Source organism: Poromitra crassiceps (genome assembly GCF_964638095.1).
Source record: "Poromitra crassiceps genome assembly, chromosome: 7".
Classification (NCBI taxonomy): Eukaryota; Metazoa; Chordata; class Actinopteri; order Beryciformes; family Melamphaidae; genus Poromitra; species Poromitra crassiceps.
In genome coordinates this window covers 37,622,552-37,642,101 of record NC_139628.1, presented here as the reverse complement: position 1 = coordinate 37,642,101, position 19,550 = coordinate 37,622,552, and the positions used below count along the sequence as shown (strand labels likewise).

The 19,550-nt window shown below is 50.5% G+C and overlaps 1 protein-coding gene across 1 annotated transcript in view; it reads left to right on the top strand.

Moving 5' to 3' along the window:
• The window catches only part of ppargc1a (peroxisome proliferator-activated receptor gamma, coactivator 1 alpha), a gene marked incomplete at its 5' end in the record, with an annotated part of 355,417 nt that overhangs the window by 320,583 nt on the left and 15,284 nt on the right, over positions 1–19,550 (top strand). Inside the window, 5 exons of the mRNA XM_083639737.1 lie at positions 8,792–8,986; positions 10,695–10,820; positions 12,515–13,859; positions 14,810–14,855; positions 15,065–15,138. Coding sequence (XP_083495863.1) covers positions 8,792–8,986; positions 10,695–10,820; positions 12,515–13,859; positions 14,810–14,855; positions 15,065–15,138 — 1,786 coding nt within the window. The remainder of the gene's footprint in view (positions 1–8,791; positions 8,987–10,694; positions 10,821–12,514; positions 13,860–14,809; positions 14,856–15,064; positions 15,139–19,550) is intronic.

Genomic DNA, 19,550 nt, shown 5'->3' with positions numbered 1-19,550 from the left:
TACCGTATGTCTACTCTTATCGTGATGGCGCACTGGCCGATGCAGACATAAATACAATGCTTACCCGTACGTTCACTGAGTAAAATAAGAAAACAACTTCAACTGAGGTTATGTAAAACATGCCCTATTTGGACATAATTCAAGTGTCATTTTATCGGCCTGTCATATCGGCAGAAATGTTCGTTTTGGACCGATGTCGATATTTCATTCTAAAGCCTTTATGGACCGATAACGGTGACATGCCGATATCATCATCATGCATCCCGACATCCCGACCCACGCGGTTCCCTGTCACACAACATGCATCGGCGTGTCAGGTCCTCCGTGTCCGGCCGCTGCCACCACAAACACCACTAGAAAGTGCACACAAATAGACACACACACACACACACACACACTCAGATAACGCGCTCGCAAAGTCACGACACGGATAAGAGGCCTATACGCACTGCAGTGGCAGCCCCCTACCTGGCTCCGGGAGCGGCGAGGCCCTCGCACTCACGCACGCACAAGTCAAGGTAAAAGATAATGCGTTTATTTAGTAATCAGCAAATAGCTTTTATGCAGTGGGTAAGTGGCGACGCCTGTGAGGCCTTGATAAGATCGTTTGCTTTCAGGTGTTTTCCTGTCGCGCCGCGCGCCGCATTGAGTGCAAATTGAATAGGGTGACCTTTTTTGCCACACAATCAAATTGACTGCATTTTCCCCCAAAAGATTCTGCCATTTCAATTACCATAAATTTGTGATATTGGGTGCCACGCTGCATGCAATAATAATAATACCACGGCACACAGAGACACACATGCGCACACTATTGTTGGGTATAAAACACTGTAGGCCACTGTATGTCCTCGCGTCCGCGTCTCTTCCTCGCGTCCGCGTCTCTCCTCGGCAGATATTACCGTGACAAATGAAAAGTCGCAAACCCTCAATGGGCTGGGCAGGGCCTGAAAGGTCACAAGCTCTGTGTGTGTGTGTGTGTGTGTGTGTGTGTGTGTGTGTGTGTGTGTGTGTGTGTGTGTGTGCGCATGTGGTGTGTGTGTGTGTGTGTCAGCAGGGGATAATAACATTGCGTCTTCTGTGTGAAAAACAAGAACTCACGGTCCATTCTGCTCCAATCTATGCAAATGTCACACTGTAGATCCACGCATGAGTGCTGATGGCAGTTACTGACCGCTGCTGCCAGCCAGGGAAATGTGGCAATGTCCATTTTGGCTTTTCAGATGGCCATTGAAAGCAGCATGCACCCGCCTCTTCTGTCTCTCTCTGTCTCTCTCAGCGCCTCTCCCCCTCTCCTCCGCCAGCCCGTTATCAACAGCGTAACGCTATGTTCAAAGGCCCCTTGCTTAGTGCTGCACATTCAGAGCTGCCGACTTAAGCAAATAGCTATTTGCATGCCATTAGGCGAAAAAGCAGAGGGAAGCAGCATTCCTCGCTCCGTCTCTTGCATCTAGCTGAATATTCCTGATCCGAGGTTCCTTCCAGATCTCCGTTTCTCCCCCCCTCCTCCCTCCTCCCCCCTCCTCCCTCCTCCCCCCTCCTCCCCCCTCCCTCCCTCCCGCTGCGACCCGAGTCAGGGCAATCACAGCAATCAGTGTTTTCTCCTGCCAAGTCGATTGGGAAGTAGTTGCCCAACAAAAAGATTGAGCGTCCGATCGTTACAGTACCACGGTGTTAGGAAACGCAGGCTTGGACCATCTGGGCGGCTGGAGTAGGAAGGAACTGGAGATGAGATACTCCACCAGGACGCATAGGTTGGGTGTCTCTCTCATATGCATTTGAAATCCCCTCTGGAATAACTTCTCTTCTCTTTCCAGCTAATGTTTCATTTCTGGCGTACACTAGGGAGCCGTGTGTGTGTGTGTGTGTGTGTGGTAAAGTACACAACTGAACACGAGTCAGACTATGTCTTCATCATGGCCTCAGTTGCAAACTTGTAAAGCGCTCGGCCTGCACGCTCTCCGCCCCCCGGCTTCCAGAGAAAGGGCCTGGCTGTCTGCAGTGGTATGACAGCCTCAGCCCAGCTCAGCAGATCTGTGACAGAGTTCAGGTGGTTAGTTTTTCCCAACCCGGGGCGCCGGGGTTAAAGGTCAAAGGGCTTTTTGCAGCAAAAACCAGAAAGAACGCCGTTTGCACATGGTGTTGTGCAACATCCCTCGGGTAGGTGTCTCAATCAGATTTGGCCTGTGTCAGGGTTTGTAGTAACAGCTCTCTTTCTCTCTCTATGTCTTACACACACACGCACGCACGCACACACACACACACACACACACACACACACACACACACACACACACACACACACACACACACTCACTATCTTTTCCTTTCTCTGTGTCTCTCTCCTTCCCCATCAGCTCATCTGATAGTGCTCTAACAGCCTCAAATGGTCCCCAGGAGGCACATCATCTCTACACACACACACACACGCACGCACACGCACACACACACACACACACACACACACACACACACACACACACACACACACACACACACACACACACACTTCCCAGTTCTCATTGATGGGTGGAAGCACTTCCCCACTGTTTTATAAGTCACACAGCCTTCTGAATGGAGACAGACTGACATGTTAACTGGCAAACACGCTGGCGTGGCCCGTGAGCGCACATGCTGATGCAAAGCAACCCCAAACCATGGCTGTGGGCGAGAGCCGCCATTTTGGGTCAGACAACGCCAATGGAGGCACACACACAAAAAAAAGTGACTTCCTGCTGTGAGGAGCGGATTATGACAAGGCCAGTTGTGGCATTAGCTTAGCTATAGTTAAGTGGTATTAGCTATAGCTTAGTGGTATTCGCGATAGCTAAGTGGGATGTGCCTAAAATCAGCTGCCTGCATCTGGATCTTCCCTGTGGCTTGGACCGAGCAGTCTTAAGCAGTGGTCCTCAAAGTGGGGTCCCCGAAAGGAAGAACCATTGATCTTCACTATAATTCCATCCATAAGTGACACAGTGACTATTTTGGTCATGGGTTTCATACACTTTCTGTAATAAAACATCTAAAAGAAGAAAAAAGATGGGGGACCCGATCACAAAATCTTATCAGACGGGGGGGTCCATGGTCTGAATTTGTGTCAGTTTAGGGGGTCCTTGAGTGTATTTAGAGGGGCACAGGATTTATTCACGTACAGCTTGAAGCATTGTAGGAGAGAGAGAGAGAGAGAGAGAGAGAGAGAGAGATAGAGAGTCCGGTGGTACCATGTGAGTTCTGTGTCCACAGCAGGCAGCCGTTGGATCGGGTCCACGGGACCATTTGCTTGGGAAATTGTTTCTGAATAACGAGGCGCTCCGCTGACTCGGGGTCGTCAGCTGGATAACGACAGGGGCCTTCAGCATGCTGATATGTGTTACAGGGCCCCAGTCACAGCCTTGACCACAGCCATGGCTTCACATTTTAGTTTGACCATTTGGAACGTGGTCAGACTGTGCGTGCGGCTGCCACCGCACGCACACACGCACACACACACACACACACACACACGCACACGCACACACACACAGGCAGACACAGAGAAGAGGGCGAGAGACACAGGCGCACAGAGGGACTTAACAGTGTTATGTATGGTTTCTTCGCTTCGTATAGGCTATAATCACCCTCTCTCCATCTCAGTAAGCCCATGCTAAATGACCAGACGTCTCTGGCGGCTGCCATGATTTGTCTCCCCGCCGCGCATCGTGCCCTCTCTCCCTCCCTCCCCTCCCTCCCCGCCGCCATATGCTGCGCCCGTGTGACCGGCCGACGCGTCAGGCCTGGATAACGCCTTAACGACAAGCCCTGACTTTGATTTATTTCCTCTGAAATCTGGGGGCCGGGGGTAATAACACAGAATGACATTATTTGTTTATCAAATCCAAGGCTGCTTTTCTTGGCGGAGTCGAGATGTGGCGGCGACTCGATACCACCACCCACCGCGCGCGCACGCACGCACGAGTACACACACACACGCACGCGCAGACACACACACACACACACGCACACACGCACACACGCACACACACACACACACACACCTTCTCTCCCCTCCTATTTCTGATTGTGCTGTGATTAGAAGGTCTGGCTACTCGTTTAACCCTGTCCAAGGGAATGCTTTTGAAATCTGACAGAGCAGAGAGCAGAAGAGGGAGAAGGAAAAAAAGCGCAATTAAATTGTCAAGGCGCAGATTTAACCCCGAGCAATTCGCGGGCCAATTTATTAAGAATGTTTTCTGTCTGAGCGAACCGGGTTTCTTTTCCTCTATTTGCAGAGAGCGCGAACGAGAGAGTCAGCAACAGACAGACAGAGAGAGAGAGAGAGAGACAGAGAGAGAGAGAGAGAGAGGATAAACAGTATTTTCAATACCAGATGACCCATTTAGTAGGATTTTTTTTTTACTCCTCACATCCACAGTGTTCTCTGTCACATGTTCTTGCTCTCATTTGAAGACACCGGCGGCACGGTGGGACCTCATATCTGTTATTCAGTGGTCAGGCCTATCGCTCTGGCACCTTCATAACACCTTTCAACATGTAAATGATGCATTGCCCCCCGAAAGCTCGTTAAAATTTGATCCCCGGCAAATTTGCTCAGGAGCTCGGTATCCCTCAAGAAGCAATTAGCATATTTAATTTGGCCATTTGCCCCAGTGTTGAGGAGCGAGCGTTTGGGAAAAAAACAAACAGCCGTCGCCCGGCGTTATCAGCGGTGTGAATAGTATCTCCTGGAACGCACGCCGCTGTGCTGTGACACTCCATAAAAGTTAACGGCAAGGACAATTTCAAAGACGGCCCGGCCATGCCTGATAACAAAAGGGCCTGACCTAATAATGAACTGGAGGTGGCGTCCTTGTCTCTGACCTGGGGAGGCGTGGGGGGGGGAGGAGGAGGAGGGGACTCTGATCTGGGGAGGCGTGGGGGGGAGGAGGAGGAGGGGACTCTGATCTGGGGAGGCGAAGGAGACGGAACCTCTGCCAGCACTTTGCCCCAGCATGTTTTACGGCTAATTGAAGCATTTTGGAATAAAACAGCCACAAAATGGCCCCCTTTAGAATTGCAGCGGGGTTAATATATCGTGATCCCACAATTAGCCCAGGATTGTTAAGATCTCTTTAATTCGGTGAGGTCCATTAAGCGGGATGGGCCGAGCGAGCGCTCCCCGCCGAGGCCATTTTTCTCTCCTCTGGCTTAGATCCTTCCTGCCCTTGTTTCCCTCTCAGCAGCCGCTGGACTCATCAGTCTGACTGGACGTGGCCGTCAGCACGTTGCCAGCTTTTCCCTGGCGTCGCCACATTTGGGTGCCATCGCTCCACCCACACAGGTGTACATACTACATACTACATACATGTATAATGTAAAACCAAGTGAATCAGAGTCCTCGTGAGTCCCGAGTGGTGGCGAGTTGTTGCGTTAAACTGACTCCCCGAGTAGAAAAAAGGGCCCGTTAACGAGCTGCGCCAAAGGGAGCTAGCTCTCCTGGTGTTCTCTCGGTGGCAGTTAGCCCGTGCGCTTTAAAGTCGAAGTGAACCGGAGGCGAATGCAAAAGCACGAGCGTCGGAGACTGAAAACAAATTGAGAGGCGGACCATATATGTGTCAATGATTTGATTTGACAATTCTGTCGACTGGCTTTGGCATTGGTCAATCATGGCGTGTTCCACCCCCAAATCGAGTGGGATTCAGCGTGTTGTCGTGCTACGCGAGTGGGATCTGCGGAGTACCAGGCAGCCACTTGCTTCGTGCAGAGCGAGCGGACAATCCGATGCATGGGTGCTGCCCGCCCGCCTGAAATCTCCGAGGGGAGAATACCACGCTCTCAAGCGCGCGCCTTTTACGCTATTTATGTAAATACGATATTCCTGAAATGCGTGTTTTAACGAGCCAGTTACATTTCTTTGCATTCTTAGAGATTATAGTTTTTGTTTTTTGTTCATGTTTCATGCAATTGGCCAAGTTAGTAGTTAGTTTATGGGATAGGAATTCTGCCAGAGATGACAGGCACTAGGCGCCATTTTCTACTTCATTTGGAAGAGAAAATTATCCTGAAATGAAGAGTTGATTGACAGCTGCATGTCGTGATATGATTGGTTGAAATGGGGTAGAAATTTGATAGTACTAGGTGACGTCAGCAAACTGTAGATTAGTGTTATCAATGAAATCTTGAAAAATGAACTTTTGATGTGAAAAAGTGTGAAAAACTAAAGGAATTAGATTTTTGTGTTTTTTTGGGCATACATCATTAAATAGGTGCACTACCCAGGTATTTGAACTAAAAGAAAAGAAAAGTCATTTTTGGGTTCAGCTCGACTTTAAAGAAGCGGGAGAGCGTGGGTTCGAATCCCGCCCCCACGCCCCTGGGCAGGCCCTTAACACGGGTTACATTATACAAAGCAGGAAAGTCGGGGTAGCAGCACTGCATGGTGTGGTCCATAAGCTGGCATGGAAGCGCTTGCCCTGCCGGACAGGGGGGGTGCGTCTGCTTATTTACTTAGGCTCTCTCTCTCTCTCTCTCTAGAGTAGAAGCGTTTACTGAGGTTTGCTCTTTAGCCAGTTTCTCAAATCCCCACTTGGCCTACAAGTGCCTCCACCAGCCTGGGCTGCAGCAGGATCAGCACGACTCAGGGTTTTACAAGTGTCCCTTTCAGAGCATGCGAGTCCCTCCTGGGTTATCTTTGGGGACACTGTGTGTGTGTGTGTGTGTGTGTGTGTGTGTGTGTGTGTGTGTGTCGGAGCCTGCCAGTCGGCGCCGGAGGTTTTTCAAACAGGATTTGAAATGGCCACGTGGTGTCGGCCCGACTGAAACCCGGGCCACAGCCGCAGAACTTCCCCAATCGCTGCCCACACCGTGGCACAATGAAGCCCGCACAACTTTTTAATGTAACTAGTGGGCAGACAGTGGCATCGGAGGGGACTGCGAATTCCAACAGGATGTACGGGTTTGAAATGACTCTAAAGCCCCACCCCCAAATCCAGCCTGGCTCGGATAGCTGGTGAGGTTGAACCTAAACCAGATGGCTGCTCCATTAAAGACTCATTTGAGATGATCTGAAAATGATCCCCGCTTTCAATTGCTCAAGTGACGCCTAATAATGTGGGAGGCCGGGAAAATGGCGAGCGGTCGCGCGGCGTTCCAGCACAGTGGATTTGAAGCGGTTGCGCGGGGTTCCAGCACTGTGTGTGTGTGTGTATTTGAAGCGCTTTGCAAGTAATTAAACAGCACGCCACCTCATAGAGAGCAATTTCCTGCCAGGCGTTTGCTCGCCAGTGCCGCGCGGCCCCAATCTGCATCGTGTTATCTCTGTGAAATATGTCCCCGTTATCATTTTTTAATAATGACTGAATGCTGGTGTTGTTAGGAGAATATCTACTCAATGAGCAATCAGATTAGCGCTTTCCTCACCGTCAGCTTGCTAACTTAACGTCCAGGCTATCTCTGTCATCTTCAAATGAAAATTGGAAGGGGGGGGGGGGGGGGTGGTGGTGTTAAAATGGCTGCTATCTCCTGGATAGCTCCAAAGCTAGTCCAAAATAGGGATTCACGGTGGGTGTGTTAATTGTGCACAATTGGAGGGGGTGGAGAAAGTGCACGCCTGTGGGAGCGTGAATGCGAGCGCTGCCATTGGAGGGGGTGGTCCCAGGGTGACGCCGCTGTTTATCTTCCCGCTGTCTTAAAGTCCCCCCGGGCTTTCATGGCCCTGGAACTTACACTTCCTGTTGTCACTTGTCACCGCGCAAAGGCACACTGGCGCGCGCGCATACGCACACACACACATATACACACACACACACGCAGCTTTCTGTCAGGCTGTCTTTTTCTACAAAACTGCTTCGCTCTCACTCTTATATCTATACATCCTTTTTCTATAAACACAGTTATTTCTCTCTCTCTCTCTCACACACACACACACACACACACACACACACACACACACACACACACACACACACACACACACAGTTACAGTATTATGCCCCTAACACCTCCCTTGTTGATACTAGGCAGCTCACATCTCCTCTCTCTCTCCCTCGCTCAAACTCTTTCTCTGGCTCTCAGTATCTAGCTCTTTGTCTCTCTCAGTCACTCACTCACACACACACACACACACACACACACACACACACACACACACACACACACAACACACACACACACACACACACACACACACACACACACACACACAGAGTTACAGAGTATAATCTCACCCATTAAATGGGGGAGTCAGCTGCAGCCGCGGTGCATCAAAGAGGAGCTGAGTGGCAAGAGCATGCAGGCTTTTCTTTCCACGAAATGTTGAAAAGTTGTCCTCGCGAGCGTCGGCTGTCGCGCCGCCATTTTACATCGCATTCATTTAGCATTAGCGGGCCGTGATTCGCCTTATCTGAGGATCGCTCGCAAACATCTTGTCGGCAAGCCGATCGTTTCTATTTCCACGTGCGTGCATGTGGGGGGGGGGGGGGGGGGGTCGTTGGATTGACGAGACAACTTCCATTGCACTCTCACTCCCACCCCCCACCCCTCTCTTCCCTAGATAGTACACTCTATATGTCAGGCCCTGGTAATGGGGTGACAGGCTTGACTCACTTGCACAGGAAGAGGATTTTGTTTTTAAAAAGGCTGCCAGAAAAGAGGCAGCTCTGCAACCATCCACCCTCCTGACTTCCCCGGAAGACGCGCACACACACACACAAAAAAAAACCCAGAAACAGATGCAACTTCTCCCAACTAAAATGTCCTATTTTCCCTCTGTGTGTTTCCTCTGTCTCTCTGTCTCACCCCTTTCCCCCCTCCCAAGAAGATAGATGAAGAAAATGAGGCCAACTTGCTGGCAGTGCTTACAGAGACCCTGGACAGCATCCCGGTGGATGAGGACGGATTGCCTTCGTTCGAGGCCCTGGCAGATGGGGACGTGACCAATGCCAGTGACCGGAGCTGTCCCTCCTCCCCCGACGGCTCGCCGCGCACCCCGGAGCCCGAGGAGCCTTCCCTGGTAAGACCACCGGCCGCGCTCGCCCCCCCACCTCCAGACTCAACCCATGTTATTCCTGAGCCATAACCTACACCCCCTCCCCAGCCCCCCCGGCGCCGCCTCCATGCCAGGCCACAGCAGACAACAGATAAGACCCTTCCACTAGGCCGGGCACCAAAATCGGCTGTCTGCCCGCTAGACTCCTGTATTTGGCAGCGCCCCTATCCACCACGCCGCCACACTTGCCAGACTAATCTGGTGACACCATACTGATCACACATTCTCGCCCACAGCCATTTCAGTGGGCGGGAGTACTTGCCTTGACAGACAACTCCTTCAGCCAATCGGCAGCGTCACCAAATCCAATCTGGCAAAAACGTCTTTCCCCCGCAGAGAAACCCCACTGGGTGCACACTCCTGTTCTTGTTTAATTGTTGTCATCGAGTCTATTTCTGCATTAACTGCACTCAGGGCTGCGTTTACTAGCGTTAACGGGTACCGCTCGTTGCTTCGGGAGCGGGGAGCCACCGTACTGTTTTGCCCCGATTGGCCGATTATGCTGTGTCAACTACGAGGCAGGTCCCTGATTGGCCCGTGCACTTCTGGAAATGGCTGGGGGGCGGGGCTGGAGGCCAGACTGATCGGCTGAAGGAAACGGGAACGCGAGTTCACGTGATCAGTAGTATGGTTTCACCGGGCTAGAGGCTTAACAGGAAATGGGAATGGATGGCGCTGCTCGGTGCTAATTACATAATTGTGGCGTCAATGAGATGCGCACTCAGTGTGTGTGTGTGTGTGTGTGTGTGGGGGGGGGGGGGGGGGGGATCTCATCTCGTCTACTCTCAGTGGGCGTCGGCTAATCCCCCTGTGCCCGCGTCATCTTCTGGCAAAAAAGAGCGGGCCTCTCGATGAGACTTCGGCTTACCTTCGGCGCGCGGTGTTATTTTTACACATCGCTCGGCCATCTGGGCATTTCTCTAGCTTTAAGGCTTTGACCTCGAATGTTCAGTTATGTTCAGTTATACATTTTATTCCATGCCGGTCCCTTCCACATGACCTTTCTCCCACGTGCCCCCGCCACTGTTTATTCAATCACAGTAGAGAAGCCTGACTGTGTGTACACGAAAAACACCTACAGCAAAGACCTGACTTGACTTGTCCTTTAAGCACTGTAAACCCCTTTCCAAAGGTCTCGCTGGAAATGGGATTTTAAATATGTTAGGGCAGCGGTTCTCAAACTTTTCCACGTGACATGACGGACACCCGAAACGGACACAAATTAGACCACAGACCCCCATTTGATGTGATTTTGTCCCAGGGTCCCGCCATATGATAATTGCTTTTAGATGTTTTATTACAGAATATGTATGAAACCAATAACCAAAATAGCCATGTCATTGTGTTACTTATGGATTCTACTTATGAATTCTAAAATTATACTGAAAACAAATGATTCCCCTTTTTGCTGGCGACTCCCCAGAACCCTCTCAAGGACCCCTGGGGGTCCCCGGACCCCACTTTGAGAACCAGTCTTATCCTTTTCTCTCTTTTTTGACTGCAGTATCAAGAAAGTGGCCCCTCTAGTTGCACATTTACAAAGCATCGACTGTCTAATTGGAAGGAAACGATTTGATTTGCATAAACCTCAACCCCCCCCCCCCCCCCCTCTCCTCCCCCCTCCTCCACCCCCCCACCCCTTTTCTCTTGTTCTGTTTGGGTCCGTTTGCAGCTGAAGAAGCTCCTTCTGGCGCCCGCAAACTCCCAGCTCAGCTATAATCAATACACAGGTGGCAAGGCACAGAACCATGCAGCCAGCAGCAACCACCGGATCAGACCACCACCTGCTGTCGTCAAGGTAGACATGGGCACACACACTCACACACACGCGCACACACACACATACACACAAATACACACACAGATACACACACCGTCGTGCCGCTTAGTCCTCTACACACACACTTTTTGTCAGCCCTCGCCGTGTTTGTTTATCTCTCTCTCCCTCTGTTCTCGCTCTCTCTTGCTGCTTGTTACAGTATCTCTCTCTCTCTCTCTCTCTCTCTCTCTCTCTCTCTCCCTCTCTCTCTCTCTCTCTCTCTCTCCCTCTCTCTCCCTCACACTTTCTTGTTTTGGTGGCCGCCTTTAGAAGATGTTAGACTGCGGCTCTCGTCTCCTCTCCCAGGGGGCCATCTCGTAATGAAAACAGCCTGATTGCTGTTGGGCTTTCCAGGCGAGGCATTCGGCACCGTTGTCTCATTAGCTCCAGCACTTACCCGCCTTGGTATGGTGCCGGGCGGGGGGGGGGGGGGGGGGGGAAGGGTGGTGCGGGATCTAGCCGCGACAGGCGCGAGATTGATGCCTTGAGACGACAAGATCAAAATAGCAAGCTTGATGTTCTCATTAGATGGCTCTCATAAGAGTCGCCATTTTTTTGGGGGGGGGGGGGGGCAGTTGGGGGAGCTGGGGTGGATTAAGATTAATGTGAGGCAGTTTAAGTATCATAGGCTTAGGAATGTGAATTAAATGAAGTATGTTATTTCAGTAATCTGTTTGCAGTCTGCTGTTGGGACGTGATGGATGCTCTTGACAAGTTGACTCTTATTTACTGACGTAAACAGCGTAAATAGCGCACTCCTTTACTTGCTCTTTTTTGGGGGGAAATGTCTGAAATTAGCATTTTGCTATGATTTCCCTCTGTGCTTAAAAAGCCTCTGAATTTAAAATGCATTGCTATGTGCTCATATTGTTTGGTAAACAGTGCGTGACACAGACAGCAAGCGTGTGTGTGTGTGTGTGTGCGTGTGTGTGTGTGCGTCCGCGGGCACGAGCGCCGTGTGTACTATGATTGCACATGCAGTGCAACCTTCCTCACAGAGTCTATTTTCATACTGTGCCTTTGAGTCATCCATTTCTGGAGCACAGCGAATGAGAGCTCCCGGAGGACATGGTGCGCGTACAGAGCGGCGCGGTGGCGCTCGGGGGGCCACGCAATTAAGCTGATGGGCGGACCGCGCTCCCACCACCGCCTCCCAGACAGTTGGGCCAACCGCTGTGCCGGGCCTGTCTGACTCGCACTGTCTGTCTGTCTCTCTCGCTCTCTCTCTCTCTCTCTCTCTCTGGCTCCGTCTCTTTCGACCTTTCAGCTAAAGCACTTCAATTTTCACTTTCTATAACAAAGTCTAACAACTTGCACTGCATCAACTGCAGTCTAATAACGCTTGTGAGCAAAACATTAAGCTTTATATTTCAGGGCGTCTGGGCCTTGTATAGAGGTAAAAGCACTCGCCTACCACCGCGGGGCGGAGACCCGGGTTCGATTCCCGGCAGCGGTACCTCCGGCTTGGTTAGACATTCCTACAGACGCAATTGGCCGTGTCTGCGGGTGGGAAGCCGGTGGGGTATGAGTCCTGATGGCTGCACTAGTGTCTCCTTTGGTCAGCCGGGGCGCCTGTTCGGAGGGGGAGGGGAACTGGGGGGAGTAAAAAAAGGTTTATATTTCAGCAAAAAAAAAAACATATGTTCTGTTTTCCACCACTCTGCCCCCTGCAGACGGAGAGCCCGTGGAGCGGCAAAGCGAGGGGGGGCTCCAGCCTACAGAACCGCCCGGTGAGGCGGCCCTGCACCGAGCTGCTGAAATACCTGACGGCCACCGATGACATCCTGCTCCACCCCAAAGCCAGCGAGGCCAAGAGCGCCTGGGGGGCCGCCGGCGGCCGGGACAAGAGCGGCGGCCTGTGTCTCGGCGCCTCCTCCTCGTCCTCCTCGCCCTCCTCTTCGTCCACCTCCTCCTTCTCCTCCCTCTCCTCCACCACCTCCTCCTCCTCTACCTCCTCCGCCGCTAAGAAGAAGCCAGCCGTGCCGTCTCCGCAGCAGCAGCCAGCGCCAACGCAGCATCACCAGCGAGGTGAGAGCCGGGCTGCAGGCGAGTGTAGTGTGGCTGGTGTTGGGGCTGGGAAGTGGCGGCGTTGCGCTCACGATGACGGGGTTGAGGAGTCGGAGGGCGCTCCCGTCCCCGTCGGCCGCAGGAGCTCCGCCTGCGGCCACGCCCGCCCCAAACCGCAGCACGGGCCGCCCAGTGAAGAAGGAAGGCCGCCAGGCGACGCGGGCCGCCTGGCCGCCGCTAGGTTCATTAGGTACATGCATTCTTATTCCCTCCCTCCCCGAGAGGCGAGTCACAGCTGTGAGCATTGCCGAGAGGCTGCGGGCGCCACTCAGGCTAGCGAGGCCCGGGGCAGGCAGGGCCGTGGCAGCAGTAGCGGCGGCGCGCCGCGTAGTAGGCACATCACAGTGACCATTAAGAAAAGAGATGAGAAGCCGGGGCACCCCTTACTTAGCCAGCTGCTCACCTCCAAACAGAGGCCGGCCCGCTACCGGGCCCACCTGCTCCCACCCAAGATCACCCCTTTACCTACTAGCACCCAGAGCAAATTAACAGGCAAGAGGTGTGAGAGCCCCATCCAGGCTGTTGCAGAGGAGGAGGAGGTTAGAGGGACCATTGATGCTAGTGAGCGGGGAATAATCCAGGCTGCAGAGCCTGAGTCCAAGCCCCTGTTGTCACCTCTCGCCTTAGACCTCGAGAGCTGGGTTAGCCAGCTAGATCCAGAGCTAGACCTGGGCTTGGGACTAGAGCTGGGATGGCCAAGCCCGGCGGGCTTTGGGGAGGATGTTGACCATGATGATGATGATGATGATGATGGTGATGATGATGATGATGACCATGTGACGGGCAGCCCCACAGCGGTGCTCTCACAGGGCCCAGCCAGCCCGCTCTTCCCAGACAGTAGAATTGCAGAGCCCGCCCCTCCCTGCATCACACAAGGGCAAGGGCACCCAGGGCACCCACACAGGCAGGCACTCAGCGAGTACCCCGACGACCAGGGCCACCTGTTGTTAGGTAATCATCGCTGCATCCCCCCCCCAACCGCCCTGATCTCTGCTCTCTCTTCTCCCTCTCCTGCTCTAACAACTTCCCAGTTTGACTTCACGACTAACCCCCCTATTCTAATTCGAGCCTAACCGTCACTTTGAGAGCATAAACAAAACGACCACAAAACAGCCTGCCAGCTTTCTTTCCCAGTCCCAGAGGCATTCTCTCAATTTGGAAATAGAGTGAAATTAAAAGGAGGAGGTGGGAAAAGGGGCGAGCCTTGTCTTGCTACTGTACATCCTGGCATTCATAAAGTCGACCCCCCTGAACTATCTTGGCTGATTGAGCCGAGTGTGCTGAATTAGATGTACATTTAGTCTCAGGGCCCGGGGTGCTGCTCTTTAGCCACGCTCCCTTACAAGCCACGCTCCCTTAGCTGGAGCAACAAGTCGGCCAGAGCCTCGGGCAACTGCACAAGCTTCCTTCGACTCTCCTCTCTTCCTTCTTTTTTTTTCCTCCTCTGCTGTTGGTGCATGCGATTATGACCTTGTTGTCCGGGGGAGGGGCCTCACCCACTGTCATGTGTCTTGTCTGTGGCATCGTCGCTTGTCTGTCTTTGATTTCATTTCGATCTGTCTGTTGTCTTGAGCGCGTATGTGTCTGTGGTCCAGACGCCTGTGTGTACCTGAGAAACACGTTGCCATCACTTCATCCTGCCTCACGGAGTGAACAGTCTATCCCCAGAGAATAAATTGTTAAAACGGGGAGGTCAATCTAAAAAGCGTACAGTGTTATGCTCTGTAAAGTAGTAGTCGTAGAGAGAGACTTTCTAACCGGGGATGGGTGTCTTGTAGTGATACTTGCTTTTTAATGATCCTGATTTGAGATTGATTTTTGCAGAATGTGGCCCTGTTCTCTTCTGCCCGTGAGTGTCATACCTAGGTCAATAATTACCCATGCTCCTTTGTGTTCTGCAGCCAAACCAACCACCTTGCCACTTCCTTTGACCCCAGAGTCTCCAAAGTAAGTGCGAGAAGTTTTTCCACATTCTTCTAGGCAAAACGCAGCAACAACAAAAAACACAGAAAAAAAGACAAAGCAAAAGAAAACTGTGCAGACTACCACCCAAGATGAGGCATTGTTGTAACATTCATTTCCATTTCTTAGATCACCAAAAGCCTTTAAAGTCGCCCCGAAAAGTGAAAGGTTGCACTTTTTTTTTTGTCTTCCAGTGACCACAAGGGATCACCGTTTGAGAACAAAACCATTGAACGCACATTAAGTGTGGAGATCGCTGGAACCCCAGGTAAGCACACCTTTTGACGTTTTTTTTTTTTTTTTTTAGATAAAGAAGTAAAAAAAACAAAAACAGGTTCAGGTTCGAAAGAGAGGAGACTGTGGAAATTCCCAGCTCCCCCCTTCATAGGTAATAACGGGTTAACATCTTGATAGTTCCATCACAGTTCAGAGTTCAAGGTGAAGGCAACGGAGAACATTTTTATGTGCCTGAGTATTGATTAGGCTTTCCAATCTCCTTAGGGTTTATTAGCGAACCCTCCACCGCCACCGAAGAGTTAATATGCTGCCACTCCTCTTCCTCTGTCAGATGCTAACGCTGTCTGACTGACGGCTTACTTAGCCCTACCACTGGCAAATTGAAATGGCACTGTTATTGTCTTAATTGGTTTTGCTGCGTAATTCAGTGTAGCCCTATATAATCTGTGCCTTCCTTTCTTTTAGTCCCTAGACGGTCAGGCAATTAGATCAGCTGACATGGGAGTCATTCTCCAACGTTGAGGCTTGGTATTTATGCGAAGGATGCTATTTTGCAAATGGGGTCAGCGGCAGGACTTGTACGCATCATTATTGTCATCGTCCCTTTGTATTATGGAGTTATTAATTAACTGCATCAGAAGGAAGCTATGGGCAAGAGGTAATTAAAAGAGCAAAATGACGAGATGGCAGCCAACAGTGTAACATTGGGGGTCATCTCTCTCTCTCCCTCTCTCTCTCTTTATCTATCAATCTATCTCTCTCTCCCCCCCCCCCCCCCCCCCCCCCCCGATTAATCATCTCAAGTCAGTACAAACAAAATGGCTGTTAAAATGGTGACGTTGTTACCGGCAGGGGAAATGGTCCTCGACCTGCACACCTCACGCCCACCCCTCTGCACCTTCTCCTTAGCTCTAGTGTGCGTGTGTGTGTGTGTGTGTGTGGGGGGGGGGGGGGGGGGTTGCAGGGAGGGGCAGAGCAGAAATTTGTGGCACAACAGAGCCCAAGAGTGCTCCGCTCGTTGACCTTGTTCCGAGGTGTCGTTTAACCCTTTGTGTAGATAAGCCCTGGGGGGGGTCAAAGGGCGGCGCCCGTGGAGAGCTGCGGGAGGGGAGAGGGGACGGCCGCTTAAGCTCATGGGGCAATCAAGCGCAGTTAATATTTCTTCCTGTTTTATTGCATCTGGGTGAGCCTGTTGACCTGTGGGCAAATCCGGGCGTCCGTTCTGTTCCACCGCGTCCCCGTCACCGGCGCAGTCAAACAAACCCCCCCCCCCCCCCCCACCCCACCCCCGGACACCTGACTCCACCATCCCGTCCCGTGCTGATGGGAGATTGAATATTAGCAGGAAAGTCATTAGCGCAGAAAGCTGCCGGATACTGACCCCCCCTTCTCTTCTTGGGGATTATAGTTTTGGAGTCTCGTGCTGTACGAGGCAGATGGATATGGATCTAGAAGCTTTATGGTCCGGTGTTACGTGTCCTTGCAGATTCAGAGTAGCATTCCACTACAATAGAGATTATGGCGGTGTAATTGATAACCAGATGGAGGTTAGCCAAGTGGGCGGCCCCACCTTCAAGGCAGGTCAACAGTTCACTGATGGAACTTTCCATGATTTTTTTTTCTCCGCCAGTGGCATATTATTTTATGCCTTTATGAGGAGTTGTAGTAATACTAATAATAATAAGCTTTATTTGTATAGCACTTTTCATACACAGCATGCAGCGCAAAGTGCCTTACAGCAATACAAGGCAGATAAAAGACAGATATAAAGAGCAAATTGATATCAAATAAATAGTAGTAGTGGTTGATGTTTTATGAAATGTTCCAAATTGTGTATTATCAGCAGTGTCGTCGAGTTCACGATATCTCGAGTCCCCAGCGTTCGAGTCTGAGTCGCCAAAGTCCCTGAGTTACCTGAGTTCGAGTCCAGAGTTACTGAACATGAGCGTGAATGCACATATAGGTGGAACACATGTGCCGACCTGTATTAATATAGCTATCAATATCTTATGCCAGATTATTAGGGCCTGTTGTAGAAAATTTAAGTTCCATTGGCATTTCAGCTATCACTGAAATTTGGACTCTGTACATTGATCAGATGTGTACATTGAGATTCAGTCCTCTGACAATGGAGTTTGTCAGAGTTTGTATGGCTTTAAATATACTTTCATAAGACATCTTTCTGGCTCATGGTTTCATTCAATTTGGTTTATATAAACTGTTATAATTATTATATAGCGGATGAGGAGTGGTGAAATTCCATTCTACAACAGGGCCTATTACAAAAAATAAGTCATTATCAATTAACAAGTGCGAGTGCATGAATGCTTGAGTCCAAGTCGAGTCCTGAAAAAGTCCTGGACTCAAGTACTACAACACTGATTATCAGTGGAACACAGACCTGAACCTGGACTCGAGTACTACAACACTGATTATCAGTGGAACACAGACCTGAACCTGGACTCAAGTACTACAACACTGATTATCAGTGGAACGCAGACGTGAACCTGGACTCGAGTACTACAACACTGATTATCAGTGGAACAGACCTGAACCTGGACTCAAGTACTACAACACTGATTATCAGTGGAACACAGACCTGACCTGGACTCAAGTACTACAACACTGATTATCAGTGGAACAGACCTGAACCTGGACTCAAGTACTACAACACTGATTATCAGTGGAACACAGACCTGACCTGGACTCAAGTACTACAACACTGATTATCAGTGGAACAGACCTGAACCTGGACTCAAGTACCGGTACTACAACACTAATTATCAGTGGAACACAGACCTGAACCTGGACTCAAGTACTACAACACTGATTATCAGTGGAACACAGACCTGAACCTGGACTCAAGTACTACAACACTGATTATCAGTGGAACGCAGACCTGAACCTGGACTCGAGTACTACAACACTGATTATTAGTGGAACACAGACCTGAACCTGGACTCAAGTACTACAACACAGATTATCAGTGGAACACAGACCTGACCTGGACTCAAGTACTACAACACTGATTATCAGTGGAACACAGACCTGACCTGGACTCAAGTACTACAACACTGATTATCAGTGGAACACAGACCTGAACCTGGACTCGAGTACTACAACACTGATTATCGGTGGAACGCAGACCTGAACCGCTTGTCTTTTACAACCAACTAATGGCAGCCTTTTTGACTATTGACCGTGTTTCTTACTGACACCTCTCCGAGAGGTACAGTGAAGCACCAACAGGCAGCGCGGCCCCGGGGATTTCACTGTGAGGGCCCTAATCTGTGCCGAGCTAATAGATTTAGCCTGTGCTGCCATGTTGTCTTTAATGACTGTATCTCATGACACTGGGCCGGTCTGTGTGTTGCTATTTGCATGGCTTACTGCCGGATCAACTCTTTAAGCCCGGAGTTGTTATTCGCTCTGAGGTCTCCGTGCAATTTACAGCTGGACGAGGAAAAGATTAGAACACCTTTCTCTCTCGCTCGCTCGCTCGCTCCCATCGTTTTCTCTCCGCTGCCGGCCGTGTGATTGGTGTTTGTGCCTGCGCGGATCATCCATCACCAGCACATTTGACTGAGAGGCACATATTTATCTAATTCTGATTTATTTTAGCCCCATCGTTAATGGCTGCTAGTTTATGACCCCACGCGCACATTGTTTTGGACAGATGGCGCTTCATCGGCGAAACAGAAGTTCCTCAGGCAGTGTGTGGCACCCGGTCCGCCTCCTCTCTTTCATAGCTCAGTTCATGGTATTATTTATATATGTGTATGTATGTATGTATGTATGTATATATATATATATATATATATATATATATATATATGTATGTATGTATGTATGTATGTATGTATGTATGTATATATATATATGTATGTATGTATATATATATATAAAAAAAAATATATATATATATATATATATCCTTATATCCTTGTGTCATTATCAGAGCTGGGAGAGGGGAGGGAGGGCTTGCAATCCTACTTACCGACACATCCAGATAATAGGCTGTTGGATCAGGCATCCCAAACACAGCAAATGGCTTCAGAAACTCGCATATTTATGTATCCTGCAGTCTCTTTGCCGAGCTGCCTCCCTGCTGGTACGCAGTCTTACACTGGATTTGATACTAATAGCTGTCATTTGGTGCAATTTACCGGCAAGGGAAGAATGATGTGCATGATAAGAAAGGCACAGAAGAGGCTGAGAGCGTAGGTGTTTCAAAGTGGCTGGGTTTGACTCCACAGCGATAGACTGTCAGCGACGAGTGTGCGTGTGCGCGTGCGTGTGTGCGTGCGTGTGTGTGCGTGCACATTTGTTCTACGTGAGACAGACAGAGAGAGGAAAAGATGCTGAGGGAGAGGGAGAGATTGATCCAGAAGACAAGACTAAAGCAGAGCAGGGGAGAGAGAATGAGAGTAATGGCAGCGCCGC